At 51.8% G+C, this 21,749-nt stretch overlaps 1 protein-coding gene across 6 annotated transcripts in view; it reads right to left on the bottom strand.

Annotated features, from left to right (window-relative positions):
- CPSF1 (cleavage and polyadenylation specific factor 1) overlaps positions 1-21,749 on the bottom strand; it is a 465,036-nt gene that overhangs the window by 230,656 nt on the left and 212,631 nt on the right. For all 6 annotated transcript variants that reach the window (XM_063921055.1, XM_063921056.1, XM_063921060.1 and 3 more), the window contains 6 exons: positions 20,223-20,316; positions 19,812-19,899; positions 16,103-16,225; positions 15,964-16,015; positions 14,712-14,806; positions 14,090-14,164 (listed from right to left, as the gene is read on the bottom strand). In XM_063921055.1, coding sequence (XP_063777125.1) covers positions 14,090-14,164; positions 14,712-14,806; positions 15,964-16,015; positions 16,103-16,225; positions 19,812-19,899; positions 20,223-20,316 — 527 coding nt within the window. The remainder of the gene's footprint in view (positions 1-14,089; positions 14,165-14,711; positions 14,807-15,963; positions 16,016-16,102; positions 16,226-19,811; positions 19,900-20,222; positions 20,317-21,749) is intronic.

Below are 21,749 nucleotides of genomic sequence, written 5' to 3'. Positions count from 1 at the left end.
CGGGACCAGGGACCAAATCGTTGGGACATGGGTCCCTGGTTGACCCGCTTGAATGGGGGGGGAGGAGTGTGGCCGGAGAGACCCCAGCCCACGTGGACAATGGCGGCGCGGCACTGAAGGGGTTAACCCTCCGTGACCGGCGCCATACTCAAGGACAATGGGCGCTTGGCGCCACTTTTAAACTGTGCACTGGTGCTAAACGCCATCTTTAAATGTAGTGTGGGTGCTAGGCACCGGGTATTTAAAATAAGAATTTACTCACCGGTAATTCTATTTCTCGTAGTCAGTAGTGGATGCTGGGGACTCCGTAAGGACCATGGGGAATAGACGGCTCCGCAGGAGACTGGGCACATCTAAAGAAAGATTTAGGTCTATCTGGTGTGCACTGGCTCCTCCCCCTATGACCCTCCTCCAAGCCTCAGTTAGGACACTGTGCCCGGAAGAGCTGACACAATAAGGAAGGATTTTGAATCCCGGGTAAGACTCATACCAGCCACACCGTATAACTCGTGATAGGAACCCCGGTTAACAGTATGATAACAACGGAGCCTCTGAACAGATGGCTCGCAATAACAACCCGATTTGTGTAACAATAACTATTTACAAGTATTGCAGACAATCCGCACTTGGGATGGGCGCCCAGCATCCACTACGGACTACGAGAAATAGAATTACCGGTGAATTCTTATTTTCTCTGACGTCCTAGTGGATGCTGGGGACTCCGTAAGGATCATGGGGATTATACCAAAGCTCCCAAACGGGCGGGAGAGTGCGGATGACTCTGCAACACCGAATGAGAGAACTCCAGGTCCTCCTCAGCCAGGGTATCAAATTTATAGAATTTTGCAAACGTGTTTGCCCCTGACCAAGTAGCAGCTCGGCAAAGTTGTAAAGCCGAGACCCCTCAGGCAGCCGCCCAAGATGAGCCCACCTTCCTTGTGGAATGGGCTTTTACAGATTTAGGCTGCGGTAGTCCCACCGCAGAATGCGCCAGCTGAATAGTGCTACAAATCCAGCGCGCTATAGTCTGCTTAGAAGCAGGAGCACCCAGTTTGTTGGGTGCATACAGGATAAACAGCGAGTCAGTTTTCCTGACTCCAGCCGTCCTGGAAACATAAATTATCAGGGCCCTGACTACGTCCAGTAACTTGGAATCCTCCAAGTTCCTAGTAGCCGCAGGCACCACAATAGGCTGGTTCAAGTGAAAAGCTGATACCACCTTCGGGAGAAACTGAGGACGAGTCCTCAACTCTGCCCTATCCATATGGAAAATCAGATAAGGGCTTTTATAGGACAAAGCCGCCAATTCTGACACACGCCTGGCCGAAGCCAGAGCCAACAGCATGACCACTTTCCACGTCAGATATTTCAAATCCACAGTCTTAAGTGGTTCAAACTAATGTGATTTCAGGAACTCCAAACCCACATTGAGATCCCAAGGTGCCACTGGGGGCACAAAAGGAGGCTGAATACGCAGAACTCCTTTGACAAAAGTCTGAACTTCAGGCAGTGAAGCCAGTTCTTTCTGGAAGAAAATCGACAGGGCCGAAATCTGGACTTTAATGGACCCCAATTTGAGGCCCAACGTCACCCCTGCTTGCAGGAAATGCAGGAATCGACCCAGTTGAAATTCCTCCGTTGGGGCCTTCCTGGCCTCACACCAAGCAACATATTTTCGCCAAATGCGGTGATAATGTTTTGCGGTGACATCCTTCCTGGCTTTGATCAGGGTAGGGATGACTTCCTCCGGAATGCCCTTTTCCTTCAGGATCCGGTGTTCAACCGCCATGCCGTCAAACGTAGCCGCGGTAAGTCTTGGAACAGACAGGGCCCCTGCTGCAGCAGGTCCTGTCTGAGCGGCAGAGGCCAAGGGTCCTCTGAAAGCATCTCTTGAAGTTCAGGGTACCAAGCTCTTCTTTGCCAATCCGGAACCACGAGTATAGTTTTCACTCCTCGCCTTCGTATTATTCTCAGTACCTTGGGAATGAGAGGCAGAGGAGGAAACACATAAACCGACTGGTACACCCACGGTGTTACTAGAGCGTCCACAGCGATCGCCTGAGGGTCCCTTGACCTGGCGCAATATCTTTTTAGCTTTTTGTTGAGGCGGGACGCCATCATTGTCAGTGCTAACACATGATTTTCCGCCCATCGGAGAATCCTTGTGGCTTCTGCCATTGCCCTCCTGCTTCTTGTGCCGCCCTGTCTGTTTACATGGGCGACCGCCGTGATGTTGTCTGATTGGATCAGTACCGGCTGGTTCTGAAGCAGGGGCCTTGCTTGGCTTAGGGCATTGTAAATGGCCCTTAGCTCTAGAATATTTATGTGAAGCGAAATCTCCTGATTTGACCACAGTCCTTGGAAATTTCTTCCCTGTGTGACTGCGCCCCAGCCCCGAAGGCTGGCATCCGTGGTCCCCAGGACCCAGTCCTGTATTCCGAATCTGCGGCCCTCTAGCAGATGAGCCGTCTGCAGCCACCACAGCAGCGACACCCTGGTCCTTGCCGACAGGGTTATCCGCTGTTGCATCTGGAGATGGGACCCGGACCATTTGTCCAACAGGTCCCACTGGAAAGTCCTTGTGTGGAAACTTCCGAATGGAATTGCTTCGTACGAAGCTACCATTTTTCCCAGGACTCGTGTGCATTGATGTACCGACACCTGTCCCGGTTTTAGGAGGTCTCTGACTAGAGATGACAACTCCTCGGCTTTTTCCACTGGAAGAAACACTTTTTTCTGGTCTGTGTCCAGAATCATTCCCAGGAACAGAAGACGTGTCGTCGGGACCAGCTGTGACTTTGGAATATTGAGAATCCAGCCGTGCTGTTGTAGCACTTCCCGAGAAAGTGCGACCCCCACTACCAACTGTTCCCTGGACCTCGCCTTTATCAGGAGATCGTCCAAGTACGGGATAATTAAAACTCCCTTCTTGCGAAGGAGTATCATCATTTCGGCCATTACCTTGGTAAAGACCCTCGGTGCCATGGATAACCCAAACGGCAGCGTCTGGAACTGATAATGACAGTCCTGTACCACAAATCTGAGGTACTCCTGGTAAGGAGGGTAAATGGGGACATGCAGGTACGCATCCTTGATGTCCAGGGAGACCATGTAATCCCCCTCGTCCAGGTTCGCAATAACCGCCCTGAGCGATTCCATCTTGAACTTGAACCTTTTGATATAAGTGTTCAAGGATTTTAGATTTAAGATGGGTCTCACAGAACCGTCCGGTTTCGGTACCACAAACATTGTGGATTAGTAACCCTTCCCTTGCTGAAGGAGGGGTACCTTGACAATCACTTGCTGTGAATACAGTTTTTGGATAGCCACCAACACTGCCTCCCTGGCAGAGGGAGTTGCTGGTAAGGCAGATTTTAGAAAACGGCGGGGGGGGGGGGGGGGGGGGGACGTCTCGAATTCCAGCCTGTACCCCTGAGATACTACTTGAAGGGCCCAAGGATCCACCTGTGAGAGAGCCCACTGTGTGCTGAAATTTCTGAGACGGGCCCCCACCGTACCCGGATCCGCCTGTGAAGCCCCAGCGTCATGCTGTGGACTTACCGGACGCGGGGGAGGACTTTTGCTCCTGGGAACTGGCTGTATTCTGCAGCTTTTTCCCTCTACCTTTGCCTCTCGGCAGAAAGGATGCGCCTCGAGCCCTCTTGTGTTTATGGGGCCGAAAGGACTGTACTTGATAATACGGTGCCTTCTTTTGCTGTGGGGTAGCCAGTGGCAAAAATGTAGATTTCCCAGCCGTAGCTGTGGAAACGAGGTCTGAAAGACCATCCCCAAACAGTTCCACCCCCTTATAAGGCAAAACTTCCATGTGCCTTTTTGAATCGGCATCACCTGACCACTGTCGAGTCCATAACCCCCTTCTGGCGGCAATGGACATTGCGCTTATTTTTGATGCCAGCCGGCAAATATCCCTCTGTGCATCACGCATGTATAAGACAGCGTCCTTTATATGCTCTACTGTCAGCAAAATATTGTCCCTATCCAGGGTATCAATATTATCCGACAGGGAATCTGACCACGCAGCAGCAGCACTGCACATCCATGCTGATGCAATCGCTGGTCGCAATATAATGCCCGTGTGTGTATATATAGCTTTTAGGGTAGCCTCCTGCTTTCTATCAGCAGGATCCTTTAGGGCGGCCGTATCCGGAGACGGTAGTGCCACCTGTATTGATAAACGTGTAAGCGCTTTATCTACCCTAGGGGACGTTTCCCAACGTGACCTATCCTCTGGCGGGAAAGGGTACGCTGCCAATTACCGTTTAGAAATTATCAATTTCTTATCGGGGGAAGTCCAGGCTTCCTCACACACCTCATTTAATTCCTCAGATGCAGGAAAAACTACTGGTAGTTTTTTCTCACCGAACATAATACCCTTTTTTGTGGTACCTGGGGTACTATCAGAAATGTGTAATACATTTTTCATTGCCTCAATCATGTAACGGGTGAACCTATTGGATGGTACACTAGTCTCATCGTCGTCGACACTGGAGTCGGTATCCGTGTCGACATCTGTGTCTGCCATCTGAGGCAGCGGGCGTTTTAAAGCCCCTGATGACATTTGAGACGCTGGAACAGGCACAAGCTGAGTAGCCGGCTGTCCTATGTCGTCAAACCTTTTATGTAAGGAGCTGACACTGTCACGTAATTCCTTCCATAAGTCCATCCACACAGGTGTCGACCCCTCAGGGGGTGACAACACATTTATAGCAAAAAAGGTTATCCTGCACTGGATATTGAATATCTATTAAACGTTTTTATGTTGAAAACCAGCTACTATTATTATTGAAGATAATCTTGTCTAAATCATAAACAGGCTGGAGGTGCTCCTGGAATTATGAAAAAACTCATGTTCCAAAATATTGTGAGGACTAGCCTCAAAGAAAATTCCTTTTTTGGAGCACTCTTTTGAAATGAAAAATGATATAATATAGAGAGAATTGATGAATGATATTAAAACTTAACTTTTATTTCTTACCAATCTAAAAAAAAGGAGAATGGTGTTCAATAATTATCCATATCTCCCAATGTCAAATCCAGAAATAAATAAACAGTTGCGTAAATACTAATGTTGAATCATAAATAATAAGATCTCGGCATATAACTATTATATCTCTAGGAGTGATTGTCCTATTTCAGACGCACTCACTATGTGAATATGCATGAATTGCCTACTTAATTGATAGAGGAAAGACGTTGATGTACTTCTTATATTGGCATCTAATTGCAATCCACTCCTTGACTATTATTTACATGAGAGCCATGAGAGTGGAATTGATGGCTCTCATGTAAATAATAGTCAAGGAGTGGATTGCAATTAGATGCCAATATAAGAAGTACATCAACGTCTTTCCTCTATCAATTAAGTAGGCAATTCATGCATATTCACATAGTGAGTGCGTCTGAAATAGGACAATCACTCCTAGAGATATAATAGTTATATGCCGAGATCTTATTATTTATGATTCAACATTAGTATTTACGCAACTGTTTATTTATTTATTTATTTATGGATTTGACATTGGGAGATATGGATAATTATTGAACACCATTCTCCTTTTTTTTAGATTGGTAAGAAAATAAGAATTTACTTACCGATAATTCTATTTCTCGTAGTCCGTAGTGGATGCTGGGAACTCCGTAAGGACCATGGGGAATAGCGGCTCCGCAGGAGACTGGGCACAAAAGTAAAGCTTTAGGACTACCTGGTGTGCACTGGCTCCTCCCCCTATGACCATCCTACAAGCCTCAGTTAGGATACTGTGCCCGGAAGAGCTGACACAATAAGGAAGGATTTTGAATCCCGGGTAAGACTCATACCAGCCACACCAATCACACCGTATAACCTGTGATCTGAACCCAGTTAACAGCATGATAACAGAGGAGCCTCTGAAAGATGGCTCACAACAATAATAACCCGATTTTTGTAACAATAACTATGTACCAGTATTGCAGACAATCCGCACTTGGGATGGGCGCCCAGCATCCACTACGGACTACGAGAAATAGATTTACCGGTGAGTAAATTCTTATTTTCTCTGACGTCCTAGTGGATGCTGGGACTCCGTAAGGACCATGGGGATTATACCAAAGCTCCCAAACGGGCGGGAGAGTGCGGATGACTCTGCAGCACCGAATGAGAGAACTCCAGGTCCTCCTCAGCCAGGGTATCAAATTTGTAGAATTTAGCAAACGTGTTTGCCCCTGACCAAATAGCTGCTCGGCAAAGTTGTAAAGCCGAGACCCCTCGGGCAGCCGCCCAAGATGAGCCCACCTTCCTTGTGGAATGGGCTTTTACAGATTTTGGCTGTGGCAGGCCTGCCACAGAATGTGCAAGCTGAATTGTACTACAAATCCAACGAGCAATAGTCTGCTTAGAAGCAGGAGCACCCAGCTTGTTGGGTGCATACAGGATAAACAGCGAGTCAGATTTTCTGACTCCAGCCGTCCTGGAAACATATTTTTTCAGGGCCCTGACTATGTCCAACAACTTGGAGTCCTCCAAGTCACTAGTAGCCGCAGGTACCACAATAGGTTGGTTCAGATGAAACGCTGAAAACCACCTTAGGGAGAAAATGAGGACGAGTCCTCAATTCCGCCCTGTCTGAATGGAAGATCAGATAAGGGCTTTTACAGGATAAAGCCGCCAATTCTGACACGCGCCTGGCCGAGGCCAGGGCCAACAGCATGACCACTTTCCATGTGAGATATTTTAACTCCACAGATTCAAGTGGTTCAAACCATTGTGACTTTAGGAACCCCAAAACTACATTGAGATCCCAAGGTGCCACTGGAGGCACAAAAGGAGGCTGTATATGCAGTACCCCTTTTACAAACGTCTGAACTTCAGGAACTGAAGCTAGTTCTTTCTGGAAGAAAATTGACAGGGCAGAAATTTGAACCTTAATGGACCCCAATTTTAGGCCCATAGACACTCCTGTTTGCAGGAAATGCAGGAATCAACCTAGTTGAAATTCCTCCATTGGGGCCTTACTGGCCTCGCACCACGCAACATATTTTCGCTTAATGCGGTGATAATGCTTTGCGGTTACATCCTTCCTGGCTTTGATCAGGGTAGGGATGACTTCATCCGGAATGCCTTTTTCCTTCAGGATCCGGCGTTCAACCGCCCTGCCGTCAAACACAGCCGCGGTAAGTCTTGGAATAGATAGGGACCTTGATGGAGCAGGTCCCTTCTTAGAGGTAGAGGCCACGGGTCCTCCGTGAGCATCTCTTGAAGTTCCGGGTACCAAGTCCTTCTTGGTCAATCCGGAGCCACGAGTATAGTTCTTACTCCCCTCCGTCTTATAATTCTCAATACTTTTCGTAAGAGAGGAAGAGGAGGGAACACATACACTGACTGGTACACCCACGGTGTTACCAGAGCGTCCACAGATATTGCCTGAGGGTCCCTTGACCTGGCGCAATACCTGTCCAATTTTTTGTTTAGGCGGGACGCCATCATGTCCACCTTTGGTTTTTCCCAACGGTTTACAATCATGTGGAAGACTTCTGCTGAGGAAGTCTGTTTCCCAGTTGTCCACTCCCGGAATGAACACTGCTGACAATGCTATCACATGATTTTCCGCCCAGCGAAAAATCCTTGCAGCTTCTGCCATTGCCCTCCTGCTTCTTGTGCCGCCCTGTCTGTCTACGTGGGCGACTGCCGTGATGTTGTCCGACTGGATCAGCACCGGCTGACCTTGAAGCAGAGGTCTTGCTTGGCTTAGGGCATTGTAAATGGCCCTTAGCTCCAAGATATTTATGTGAAGTGATGTCTCCAGGCTTGACCACAAGCCCTGGAAATTTCTTCCCTGTGTGACTGCTCCCCAGCCTCGCAGGCTGGCATCCGTGGTCACCAGGACCCAGTCCTGAATGCCGAATCTGCGCCCTCTAGAAGATGAGCACTCTGCAACCACCACAGGAGAGACACCCTTGTCTTTGGTGACAGGGTTATCCGCTGATGCATCTGAAGATGCGATCCGGACCACTTTTCCAGCAGGTCCCACTGGAAAGTTCTTGCGTGGAATCTGCCGAATGGAATTGCTTCGTAGGAAGCCACCATTTTTTTATTTATTTTTTTCAGGACCCTTGTGCACTGATGCACTGACACTTGGCCTGGTTTTAGGAGGTTTCTGACTAGTTCGGATAACTCCCTGGCTTTCTCCTCCTGGAGAAACACCTTTTTCTGGACTGTGTCCAGGATCATCCTTAGGAATAGAAGACGTGTCGTCGGGATCAGCTGCGATTTTGGAATATTAAGAATCCAACCGTGCTGCCGCAACACTACTTGAGATAGTGCTACCCCGACTACCAACTGTTCCCTGGATCTTGCCCTTATCCGGAGATCGTCCAAGTAAGGGATAATTAAAACTCCCTTCCTTCGAAGGAGGATCATCATTTCGGCCATTACTTTGGTAAAGACCCGGGGTGCCGTGGACAAACCAAACGGCAGCGTCTGAAACTGAAAACTGATAGTGACAGTTCCGTACCACAAACCTGAGGTACCCTTCGTGAGAAGGGTAAATTGGGACATGGAGATAAGCATCCTTGATGTCCAGAGACACCATATAATCCCCTTCTTCCAGGTTTGCCATCACCGCTCTGAGTGACTCCATCTTGAATTTGAACCTTTGTATGTAAGTGTTCAAGGATTTCAGATTTAAATTAGGTCTCACCGAGCCGTCCGGCTTCGGTACCACAAACAGCGTGGAATAATACCCCTTTCCCTGTTGTAGGAGGGGTACCTTGATTATCACCTGCTGGGAATACAGCTTGTGAATGGCTTCCCATACCGCCTCCCTGTCGGAGGGAGACGTCGGTAAAGCAGACTTTAGGAAAACGGCGAAGGGGAGACGTCTCGAATTCCAATTTGTACCCCTGAGATACCACCTGAAGGATCCAGGGGTCCACCTGTGAGTGAGCCCACTGCACGCTGAAGTTTTTGAGACGGGCCCCCACCGTGCCTGAGTCCGCTTGTAAAGCCCCAGCGTCATGCTGAGGACTTGGCAGAAAACGGGAGAGGGCTTCTGTTCCTGGGAACTGGCTGTTTGCTGCAGCCTTTTTCCTCTCCCTCTGCCACGGGGCAGAAATGAGGAGCCTTTTGCCCGCTTGCCCTTATGGGGCCCAAAGGACTGCGCCTGATAATACAACGTCTTCTTATGTTGAGAGGCTACCTGGGGTAAAAATGTGGATTTCCCAGCCGTTGCTGTGGCCACCAGGTCTGTTAGACCTACCCCAAATAACTCCTCCCTTTTATAAGGCGATACTTCCATATGCCTTTTGGAATCCGCATCACCTGACCACTGTCTTGTCCATAACCCTCTTCTGGCAGAAATGGACAGCGCGCTAACTCTTGATGCCAGTCAGCAAATATCCCTCTGTGCATCACGCATATATAGAAATGCATCTTTTAAATGCTCTATAGTCAGTAATATGCTGTCCCTATCTAGGGTATCAATATTGTCAGTCAGGGAATCCGACCAAGCCACCCCAGCACTGCACATCCAGGCTGAGGCGATTGCTGGTCGCAGTATAACTCCCGTGTGAGTGTATATACATTTTAGGATATTTTACTGCTTTCTGTCAGCAGGTTCCTTAAGGGCGGCCGTATCCGGGGACGGTAGTGCCACCTGTTTAGACAAGCGTGTGAGCGCTTTATTCACCCTAGGGGGTGTTTCCCAACGTGTCCTATCCTCTGGCAGGAAGGGGTATGATGCTAATAACTTTTTAGGAATTAACAGTTTTTATCGGGGGAAACCCACGCATCATCACACACTTCATTTAATTCCTCAGATGCAGGAAAAACTACAGGCAGTTTTTTCCCACCCAACATAATACCCTTTTTAGTGGTACTTGTATTATCAGAAATATGTAAAACATTTGTCATAGCATCAATCATGTAACGTGTGGCCCTACTGGAAGTCACATTCGTCTCTTAATCGTCGACACTGGAGTCAGTATCCGTGTCGGAGTCTGTATCTGCCATCTGGGGTAACGGGCGTTTTAGAGCCCCTGATGGCTTTTGAGATACCTGGACAGGCACAGGCTGAGTCGCCGGCTGTCTCATGTCATCAATCTTTTGTAAAGAGCTGACACTGTCACATAATTCCTTCCATAAGCTCATCCACTCAGGTGTCGACTCCCTAGGGGGTGACATCTCTGTTACAGGCAATTGCTCTGCCTCCACCTCATTTTCCTCCTCATACATGTCGACACAACGTACCGACACACAGCACACACACAGGGAATGCTCTGATAGAGGACAGGACCCCACTAGCCCTTTGGGGAGACAGAGGGAGAGTATGCCAGCACACACCAGAGCGCTATATATATACTGGGATAACCTTATATAAGTGTTTTTCCCCTTATAGCTGCTGTATTGTTATACTGCGCCTAATTAGTGCCCCCCCTCTCTTTTTTAACCCCTTTCTGTAGTGTAGTAACTGCAGGGGAGAGCCAGGGAGCTTCCCTCCAACGGAGCTGTGAGAGAAAATGGCGCCAGTGTGCTGAGGAGATAGGCTCCGCCCCCTTCTCGGTGGCCTTTTCTCCCGTTTTTCTGTGGAATCTGGCAGGGGTTAAAATTCATCCATATAGCCCTGGGGGCTATATGTGATGTATTTTCGCCAGCCAAGGTGTTTTTATTGCTGCTCAGGGCGCCCCCCCCTAGCGCCCTGCACCCATCAGTGACCGAAGTGTGAAGTGTGCTGAGGAGCAATGGCGCACAGCTGCAGTGCTGTGCGCTACCTTGGTGAAGACAGGATGTCTTCTGCCGCCGATTTTCCGGACCTCTTCTTGCTTCTGGCTCTGTAAGGGGGCCGGCGGCGCGGCTCTGGGACCGGACTCCGAGGCTGGGCCTGTGTTCGGTCCCTCTGGAGCTAATGGTGTCCAGTAGCCTAAGAAGCCCAATCCACTCTGCACGCAGGTGAGTTCGCTTCTTCTCCCCTTAGTCCCTCGATGCAGTGAGCCTGTTGCCAGCAGGTCTCACTGAAAATAAAAAACCTAAAACTAAACTTTCACTAAGAAGCTCAGGAGAGCCCCTAGTGTGCACCCTTCTCGGCCGGGCACAAAAATCTAACTGAGGCTTGGAGGAGGGTCATAGGGGGAGGAGCCAGTGCACACCAGGTAGTCCTAAAGCTTTACTTTTGTGCCCAGTCTCCTGCGGAGCCGCTATTCCCCATGGTCCTTACGGAGTTCCCAGCATCCACTAGGACGTCAGAGAAATAAAAGTTAAGTTTTAATATCATTCATCAATTCTCTCTATATTATATCATTTATCATTTCAAAAGAGTGCTCCAAAAAAGGAATTTTCTTTGAGGCTAGTCCTCACAATATTTTGGTAACAACACATTTACAGGCATTTGCTCTGCCTTCACATCATTATCCTCATCATACATGTCGACACAGCGGTACCGACACACAGCACACACACAGGGAATGCTCTGACAGAGGACAGGACCCCACAAAGCCCTTTGGGGAGACAGAGGGAGAGTATGCCAGCACACACCAGAGCGCTATATACCACAGGGATATCACCTATAAAGAGTGTTTTCCCTTATAGCTGCATATATATATTATACTGCGCCTAAATTTGTGCCCCCCCTCTCTTTTTTACCCTTTCTGTAGTGCAGGACTGCAGGGGAGAGTCAGGGAGACGTCCTTCCAGCGGAGCTGTGAGGGAAAATGGCGCCAGTGTGCTGAGGAGATAGGCTCCGCCCCCTTCTCGGCGGACTTTTCTCCCGCTTTTTTCAGGAATCTGGCAGGGGTTAATATACATCCATATAGCCCTGGGGGTTATATGTGATGTATTTTTGCCAGCCAAGGTGTTTATATTGCTGCTCAGGGCGCCCCCCCCCAGCGCCCTGCACCCTCAGTGACCGGAGCGTGTGTGTGCATGAGGAGCAATGGCGCACAGCTGCAGTGCTGTGCGCTACCTTGGTGAAGACTGATGTCTTCTGCCGCCGATTTTCCGGACTTCTTCTTGCTTCTGGCTCTGTAAGGGGGCCGGCGGCGCGGCTCTGGGACCGGACTCCGAGGCTGGGCCTGTGTTCGGTCCCTCTGGAGCTAATGGTGTCCAGTAGCCTAAGAAGCCCAAGCTGGCTGCAAGCAGGCAGGTTCGCTTCTTCTCCCCTTAGTCCCTCGATGCAGTGAGCCTGTTGCCAGCAGGTCTCACTGAAAATAAAAAACCTAAAACTAACTTTTCCTAAGGAGCTCAGGAGAGCCCCCTAGATTGCACCCAGCTCGGTCGGGCACAAAAATCCAACTGAGGCTTGGAGGAGGGTCATAGGGGGAGGAGCCAGTGCACACCAGGTAGTCCTAAAGCTTTTCTTTTGTGCCCAGTCTCCTGCGGAGCAGCTATTCCCCATGGTCCTTACGGAGTTCCCAGCATCCACTAGGACGTCAGAGAAAATATAATAAAAAAAAACTTATGGCTGCTAAAAACCAGCAGCCCTCTGACCATGGTTCGGCTCCTGCCGCACCAAACAAAAAACTGATTTGCCTGAGCCAGGACGGGCCCGTTGTATGTCGAGAGGCCGAAAAGATTTGACCGTTTGGTGCAAATCTGCTGTCGCTCCACTATATCCCCAATGTATCCTGTGGATACCCAGTGGACCCTGCAGGAGAAAACAAAGGTTGCTACACTCCCCATGGAACATCCACTTAGCCCATTGTGTGAGACTCCTCTACCCGGGAACACTTCAATCTCTGTAAGACTCCTCTACCGCAGGAAACGTCGATTCTCTAACAGACTCATTTACACAAGGTAGCGCCCATTCTCTACCAGACTCATTTACACGAGGTAGCGCCCATTCTCTACAAGACTCATCTACCCCAGGAAACCGTCCATTATCAAGACTCATCTATCCTAGGAACCATCCATTCTCTACAAGACTCATCTACCCCAGGAACCATCCATTCTCTACAAGACTCATCTACCCCAGGAACCATTCATTCTCTACAAGACTCATCTACCCCAGGAACCATTCATTCTCTACAAGACTCATCTACCCCAGGAACCATTCATTCTCTACAAGACTCATCTACCACAGGAACCATTCATTCTCTACAAGACTCATCTACCCCAGGAACCATTCATTCTCTACAAGACTCATCTACCCCAGTAACCACCCATTCTCTACAAGACTCATCTACCATAGGAACCATTCATTCTCTACAAGACTCATCTACCATAGGAACCATTCATTCTCTACAAGACTCATCTACCCCAGTAACCATTCATTCTCTACAAGACTCATCTACCCCAGGAACCATTCATTCTCTACAAGACTCATCTACCCCAGGAACCATTCATTCTCTACAAGACTCATCTATCCTAGGAACCATTCATTCTCTACAAGACTCATCTACCCCAGGAACCATTCATTCTCTACAAGACTCATCTACCACAGGAACCATTCATTCTCTATGAACTCATCTTCCCCAGGAACCATTCATTCTCTACAAGACTCATCTATCCCAGGAACCATTCATTCTCTATGAACTCATCTTCCCCAGGAACCATTCATTCTCTATGAACTCATCTACCCCAGGAACCATTCATTCTCTATGAACTCATCTTCCCCAGGAACTGTCCATACCCTACAAGACTGATCTACTCGGGAACACTCCAATCTCTACATGACTCAACTACCCCGGAAACACTTCAATATATTTAGCGAGTTAAACAGAAAACCATAGTCGTCCAGCCTTGTTGCAGACTTTAATCAATGACTAGACAGCTATTTTACCTGTAAACACCTTGTATGTAAAAGCTGTGTGTAGTATGTGTACAGACCATTACAATATTACTCTCAGTATATAAGGAACTGTGTGAGACTCTACTGCAGCCCCTAGCGAGGTGACGATGTAACACGCCCATTTATCATCATTACACCCGGGAATACATCCCTATACAGGGAAATAAAGGACATCACAGTGATGGATCAGTAACCTCCAGCAGTGGACCTTAGAAGGTGCATCAGCCAGACAAGAACTCCCTGTGCCACTGCACACATGATTTGGAGAAAGCCCTGCAGGTCTGATGGCTAGGTATTGGGGAACAGCGACCTACCTCCTCAGATAGAAAGGCGGGCTCTCCCATGGAAGCCATAGCACAGGGTCCAATGTTTAGAATACTGTCGCATACCTGAAACAAAAGCAACACAACACATTTATTACACTAGTCACATCCAGTGTGTGACAGGACCACAAGGCTGGTAAGTAACATGTCTCATACACACTGGGCAAGGGAGCGTCATAGCTAAACATATCTATTCATTGTCATCTCATAGTCGTGCATCCTGAAGAAACTCACTAACACCCTCTCTCTTCTCCGACAGCGCTACGGACCTGACCAATCACTGAAAGCTGGTCTGGGGGAAGATAAAAGGGGGACCAGAACCATTTCTAAAAAGCAGGGGGGGGGGGGTAGACTTAAATACTGTGATAAAGCGGTCATCAGAACCTGACAGGCACTCGCTGCATTCTCACAGGTATTGTCTAAGGTCTCATCCTCGTCATCTACCCGGGTTCTACTACCTCAGGCGGGGAAGATCCACCACCCACTCCCAAGGAGAATAAATCAGGGAAGTGGGATCCCTGCTGCAAGAAACAAGGTATCCTAACTCACGTGCCTGGATGGAAACAGTCTACCTACGCCCACGTCCATGAAAGAGACATCTACCTCTACTCACCTCAAAGGAGTATGTGGAGAGCTGAGTGCCAGACTGCATTTCACTGCCGTATACCTCGATCTCATCTATCTCATCCAACATGGCCCCTTTACTGCCTGCAAAGACACAACATCAACATTACTCAGAGGGGGCAGCAAAGAGCACAGTACCCTGTAATGGCACAGCGCCACCAGGGGGGGCAGAGAGCATCATCCACTGTAATACACAGTGTCACCAGAGGGGGGCAGCACAGAGCACCATCATCTGTAATGGCAGTGTGTCACCAGAGGGGGCAGCACAGAGCACCATCATCTGTAATAGCAGTGTGTCACCACAGGGGACAGAGAGCACTGTCTATTGTAATACACAGTGTCACCAGAGGGGGCAGCACAGAGCACCGTCCATTGAAATGACAGTGTGACCAGAGGGGGCAGCAGAGAGCACCGTCATCTGTAATACACAGTATTACCAGAGGGGGCAGCAGAGAGCACGTCCGTTGTAATGACACAGTGTCACCAGAGGAGGCAGCAGAGAGCACCGTCCATTGTAATACACAGTGTCACCAGAGGAGGCAGCAGAGAGCACAATCCACTGTAATACACAGTGTGACCACAGTAGAGAGCACCGTAATCTGTAATGGCAGAGTGTCTCCAGAGGAGGCAACAGAGAGCACCGTCCATTGTAATACACAGTGTCACCAGAGGAGGCAGCAGAGAACACCATCCATTGTAATGACACAGTGTGACCACAGCAGAGAGCACCGTAATCTGTAATGGCAGAGTGTCTCCAGAGGAGGCAGCAGAGAGCACCGTCCATTGTAATGGCAGAGTGTCTCCAGAGGAGGCAGCAGAGAGCACCGTCCATTGTAATACACAGTGTGACCACAGCAGAGAGCACCGTAATCTGTAATGGCAGAGTGTCTCCAGAGGAGGCAGCAGAGAGCACCGTCCATTGTAATGGCAGAGTGTCTCCAGAGGAGGCAGCAGAGAGCACCGTCCATTTTAATGACACAGTGTGACCACAGGGGGCAGAGAGCACCATTCATTGTAATACACAGTGTCACCAGAGGGGCAGCACAGAGCACCGTCCATTGTAATGACACAGTGTGACCAGAGGGGGCAGCAGAGAGCACCGTCCATTGTAATGACACAGTGTAACCACAGCAGAGAGCACCGTCATCTGTAATGGCAGTGTGTCTTCGGAGGAGGCAGCAGGTAACACCATCATCTGTAATGGCACTGTGTCGCCAGAGGGGGCAGCAGAGTAAACTAACCAGGCCGGGCCAGAGAGGAGTCCACTCGTTTCTTCTTGCTGGGGGGTTCATCCTAAAAGAGAAATGTCTTCACTAAATACAAATAGCTTGAACACCGCGGTGCATCAGTAATTACCACTGTGCTGGTCTCTGGACTCACCAGCTTGTCGGAGTCCTTGCTGGAGCCAGAGGGGCTGTCCTGAACCTTCTCTGTGTATCGGAGGAGCAGTGAGTTGCCCAAACGTGACCCCAAAAACAGATACCCAGACTCCATCAGCGTCATCTGTGGGGAATAAACTGCATTCAGGCAAAGCGTCAACCCGTCCCCCGCGCAGCATACTACCCCCAAACCCCGCGCAACAAACCACCCCCCTCCCCCGCGCAGCACAACATCCCCCTCCCCCGAGCAGCACAACATCCCCCTCCCCCGAGCAGCACACAACCCCCAAACCCTGCGCAACAAACCACCCCCTCCCCCGCGCAGCACAACATCCCCCTCCCCCGAGCAGCACAACACCCCCAAACCCCACGCAACAAACCACCTCCAACCCCCGCGCAACAAACCACCCCCACTAACGCGCAGCACAACATCCCCCTCCCCCGAGCAGCACACAACCCCCAAACCCAGCGCAACAAACCACCCCCCTCTCCCGAGCAGCACAACATCCCCCTCCCCCGCGCAACAAACCACCCTCCCCCGAGCAGCACAACATCCCCCTCCCCCGCGCAACAAACCACCCCCTTCCCCGAGCAGCACAACACCCCCAAACCCCACGCAACAAACCACCTCCAACCCCCGCGCAACAAACCACCCCCTCACCCGAGAAGCACAACATCCCCCTCCCCCGCGCAGCACACAACCCCCAAACCCCGCGCAACAAACCACCCCCTCTCCCGAGCAGCACAACATCCCCTCCCCCGCGCAACAAACTACCCCCTCCCCGAGCAGCACAACACCCCCAAACCCCACGCAACAAACCACCTCCAACCCCCGCGCAACAAACCACCCCCTCTCCCGAAAAGCACAACATCCCCCTCCTCCGCGCAGCACACAACCCCCAAACCCCGCGCAACAAACCACCCCCTCTCCGAGCAGCACAACATCCCCCGAGCAGCACTACACCCCCAAACCCCACGCAACAAACCACCTCCAACCCCCGCGCAACAAACCACCCCCCTCTCCCAAGAGGCACAATATCCCCCTCCCCCGAGCAGCACAACATCCCCCTCCCCCGCGCAGCACAACATCCCCCTCCCCGAGCAGCACAACATCCCCCTCCCCCGCGCAGCACAACATCCCCCGCGCAGCACAACATCCCCCTCCCCCGAGCAGCACAACATCCCCATCCCCCACGAAGCACACAACCCCCCAAACCCCGCGCAACAAACTACCTCCAACCCCCGCGCAGCACAACATCCCCCTCTCCCGCGCAACAAACCACCCCCCTCCCCCAAACAGCACAACATCCCCCTCCCCCGAGCAGCACAACACCCCCCCTCCCCCGAGCAGTACATCGCCCTCCCCCGAGCAGAACAACATCGCCCTCCCCCGCGCAGCACAACATCCCCCTCCCCCAAGCAGCACAACACCCCCAAACCCCACGCAACAAACCACCTCCAACCCCCGCGCAACAAACCACCCCCTCTCCCGAGCAGCACATCCCCCTCCCCCGCGCAGCACAACATCCCCCTCCTCCACGCAGCACAACATCCCCCTCCCCCGAGCAGCACAACATCCCCCTCCCCCGAGCAGCACAACACCCCCCTCCCCCGAGCAGAACAACATCGCCCTCCCCCGAGCAGAACATCGACCCTACCCCGCGCAGCACAACATCCCCCTCCCCCGAGCAGCACAACACCCCCAAACCCCACGCAACAAACCTCCAAACCCCACGCAACAAACCACCTCCAACCCCCGCGCAACAAACCACCCCCTCTCCCGCACAGCAGATCCCCCTCCCCGTGCAGCACAACATCCCCCTCCCCGCGCAGCACAACATCCCCCTCCCCCGAGCAGAATACATCCCCCTCCCCCGAGCAGCACAACACCCCCAAACCCCACGCAACAAACCACCACCAACCCCCGCGCAACAAACCAACCCCTCTCCCGCGCAGCACAACATCCACCTCCCCCGCGCAGCACAACACTCCCAAACCCCGAGCAGCACAACACTCCCAAACCCCGAGCAGCACAACATCCCCCTCCCCCGAGCAGCACAACATCCCCCTCCCCCGAGCAGCACATCATCTCCCTCCCCCCCGAACAGCACAACATCCCCCTCCCCCGAGCAGCACATCATCTCCCTCCCACGAGCAGCACATCATCTCCCTCCCCCCGAACAGCACATCCCACTCCCCCGAGCAGCACAACATCCTCCTCCACCGAGCAACACAACATCCCCCTCCCCCGAGCAGCACAACATCCCCCTCCTATGCGCAGCACAACATCCCCCTCCCCTGCGCAGCACAACATCCCCCTCCCCCGTGCAGCACAACATCCCCCTCCTATGCGCAGCACAACATCCCCCTCCTATGCGCAGCACAACATCCCCCTCCTATGCGCAGCACAACATCCCCCCTCCCACGAACAGCACATCATATCCCTCCACGAGCAGCACAACATCCCCCTCCCCCCCGAACAGCACAACATCCCCCTCTCCCGAGCAGCTCAACATCTCCCTCCCCGAGCAGCGCAACATCCCCCTCCCCCGCGCAGCGCAACATCCCCCTCCCCCGCGCAGCGCAACATCCCCCCTCCCCCGCGCAGCACAACATCCCCCTCCCCCGAGCAGCACGTCATCCCCCTCCCCCGAGCAGCACGTCATCTCCCTCCCCCGAGCAGCACGTCATCTCCCTCCCCGCGCAGCACATCCCCCTCCCCCCCGAACAGCACAACATCCCACTCCCCCGAGCAACACAACATCCCCCCTCCCCCGAGCAGCGCAACATCCCCCTCCTATGCGCAGCACAACATCCCCCTCCCCTGCGCAGCACAACATCCCCCTCCCCCGTGCAGCACAACATCCCCCTCCCCGCGCAGAACATCCCCCTGCCCCCCGTACAGCACAACATCCCCCTCCCCCGAGCAGCACTACATCCCCCTCTCCCGAGCAGCACAACATCCCTCTCCCCCGCGCAGCACAACATCCCCGTCCCCCGAGCAGCACAACATCCCCCTCCCCTGAGCAGCACAACATCTCCATCCCACGAGCAGCACATCCCCCTCCCCTGCGCAGCACAACATCCCCCTCCCACGAGCAGCACATCATCTCCCTCCACGAGCAGCACATCCCCCTCCCCCCAAACAGCACAACATCCCCCTCCCCGCGCAGCACAACATCCCCCTCCCCCGCGCAGCACAACATCCCCGTCCTCCGAACAGCACAACATCCCCCTCCCCCTGAGCAGCACAACATCCCCCTCCCCCTGAGCAGCACAACATCCCCCTCCCCCTGAGCAGCACAACATCCCCCTCCCGCGTGCAGCACAACATCCCCCTCCCCCTGAGCAGCACAACATCCCCCTCCCCCGAGCAGCACAACATCCCCCTCCCACGAGCAGCACAACATCCCCCTCCTACGAGCAGCACAACATCCCCCTCCTACGAGCAGCACAACATCCCCCTCCCACGAGCAGCACAACATCCCCCTCCCACGAGCAGCACAACATCCCCCTCCCACGAGCAGCACAACATCCCCCTCCCACGAGCAGCACAACATCCCCCTCCTACGAGCAGCACAACATCCCCCTCCCCTGCGCAGCACAACATACCCCCTCCCCCGTGCAGCACAACATCCCCCTCCTATGCGCAGCACAACATCCCCCTCCCCCGAGCAGCACAACATCCCCCTCCTCCCAGGGATACTCACCGATGTGGTAAGTACACTTGCTGCGGCCTTGTCAAAGTGGAAAGAGCGAACACTGCGCATCCCGTCTGTGATCAGCGTCAGGACATAGCTAGAGAGAGCAGACTCAGGTGACCATCTCACTAAAATACCACCCTGTAATACTGCACAATGGAAGGGGTGTGATACAATGTATATGAGACACAGGTTCCCAAACTCCGCCCTCAAGGCACCAGGTCCAGGTGTTAAGCATAATTATGCTTGGGTACAGGTGACTACTAGTACCTCAGTCTCTCTGATCTAACCACCTGTGCTCAGCCATCGGTATCGTTACAACCTGTCCTGTGGAGTTTGGGGACCAATGGTGAAAGACCCCCAGTATAGAGGGAGGTGGTATACTAATATAGAAGAACACTGTCCCCATCCCTTACTCACATTTCTCCTCCCTTCAGAGATATCACCATCTTGTCATACGAGACAAACGTCGCCTGACAACAATCCAAACTTATCCGGAGGCCGTCCTGCGGCTCTGCAGACAGAACAGGTTATTACAGGTGAGAGGAGATGAGACAGGTGAGGTGACAGAATGACATACGTCTCATCTCCCCATTCCCACAGGTATTACAGGTGAGAGGAGACAGGTGAGGTGACAGAATGACATACGTCTCATCTCCCCATTCCCACAGGTATTACAGGTGAGAGGGGAGGAGACAGGTGAGAGGGGAGGAGACAGGTGAGAGGGGAGGAGACAGGTGAGGTGACAGAATGACATACGTCTCATCTCCCCATTCCCACAGGTATTACAGGTGAGAGGAGACAGGCGAGAGGGGAGGAGACAGGTGAGAGGAGAGGAGACAGGTGAGGTGACAGAATGACATACGTCTTATCTCCCCATTCCCACAGGTATTACAGGTGAGAGGAGACAGGTGAGGTGACAGAATGACATACGTCTCATCTCCCCATTCCCACAGGTATTACAGGTGAGAGGAGATGAGACAGGTGAGGTGACAGAATGACATACGTCTCATCTCCCCATTCCCACAGGTATTACAGGTGAGAGGAGACAGGTGAGGTGACAGAATGACATACGTCTTATCTCCCCATTCCCACAGGTATTACAGGTGAGAGGAGACAGGTGAGGTGACAGAATGACATACGTCTCATCTCCCCATTCCCACAGGTATTACAGGTGAGAGGAGATGAGACAGGTGAGGTGACAGAATGACATACGTCTCATCTCCCCATTCCCACAGGTATTACAGGTGAGAGGAGATGAGACAGGTGAGGTGACAGAATGACATACGTCTCATCTCCCCATTCCCACAGGTATTACAGGTGAGAGGAGACAGGTGAGGTGACAGAATGACATACGTCTCATCTCCCCATTCCCACAGGTATTACAGGTGAGAGGAGACAGGTGAGGTGACAGAATGACATACGTCTCATCTCCCCATTCCCACAGGTATTACAGGTGAGAGGAGACAGGTGAGGTGACAGAATGACATACGTCTCATCTCCCCATTCCCACAGGTATTACAGGTGAGAGGACATGAGACAGGTGAGGTGACAGAATGACATACGTCTCATCTCCCCATTCCCACAGGTATTACAGGTGAGAGGAGACAGGTGAGGTGACAGAATGACATACGTCTCATCTCCCCATTCCCACAGGTATTACAGGTGAGAGGAGACAGGTGAGGTGACAGAATGACATACGTCTCATCTCCCCATTCCCACAGGTATTACAGGTGAGAGGAGACAGGTGAGGTGACAGAATGACATACGTCTCATCTCCCCATTCCCACAGGTATTACAGGTGAGAGGAGACAGGTGAGGTGACAGAATGACATAACGTCTCATCTCCCCATTCCCACAGGTATTACAGGTGAGAGGAGACAGGTGAGGTGACAGAATGACATACGTCTCATCTCCCCCATTCCCACAGGTATTACAGGTGAGAGG

The sequence above is a fragment of the Pseudophryne corroboree genome, chromosome 5 (assembly GCF_028390025.1).
Source record: "Pseudophryne corroboree isolate aPseCor3 chromosome 5, aPseCor3.hap2, whole genome shotgun sequence".
NCBI classification, from domain to species: Eukaryota; Metazoa; Chordata; class Amphibia; order Anura; family Myobatrachidae; genus Pseudophryne; species Pseudophryne corroboree.
Note: the sequence above shows the minus strand (reverse complement) of the source record. Positions and strands in the feature narration are given on the sequence as shown.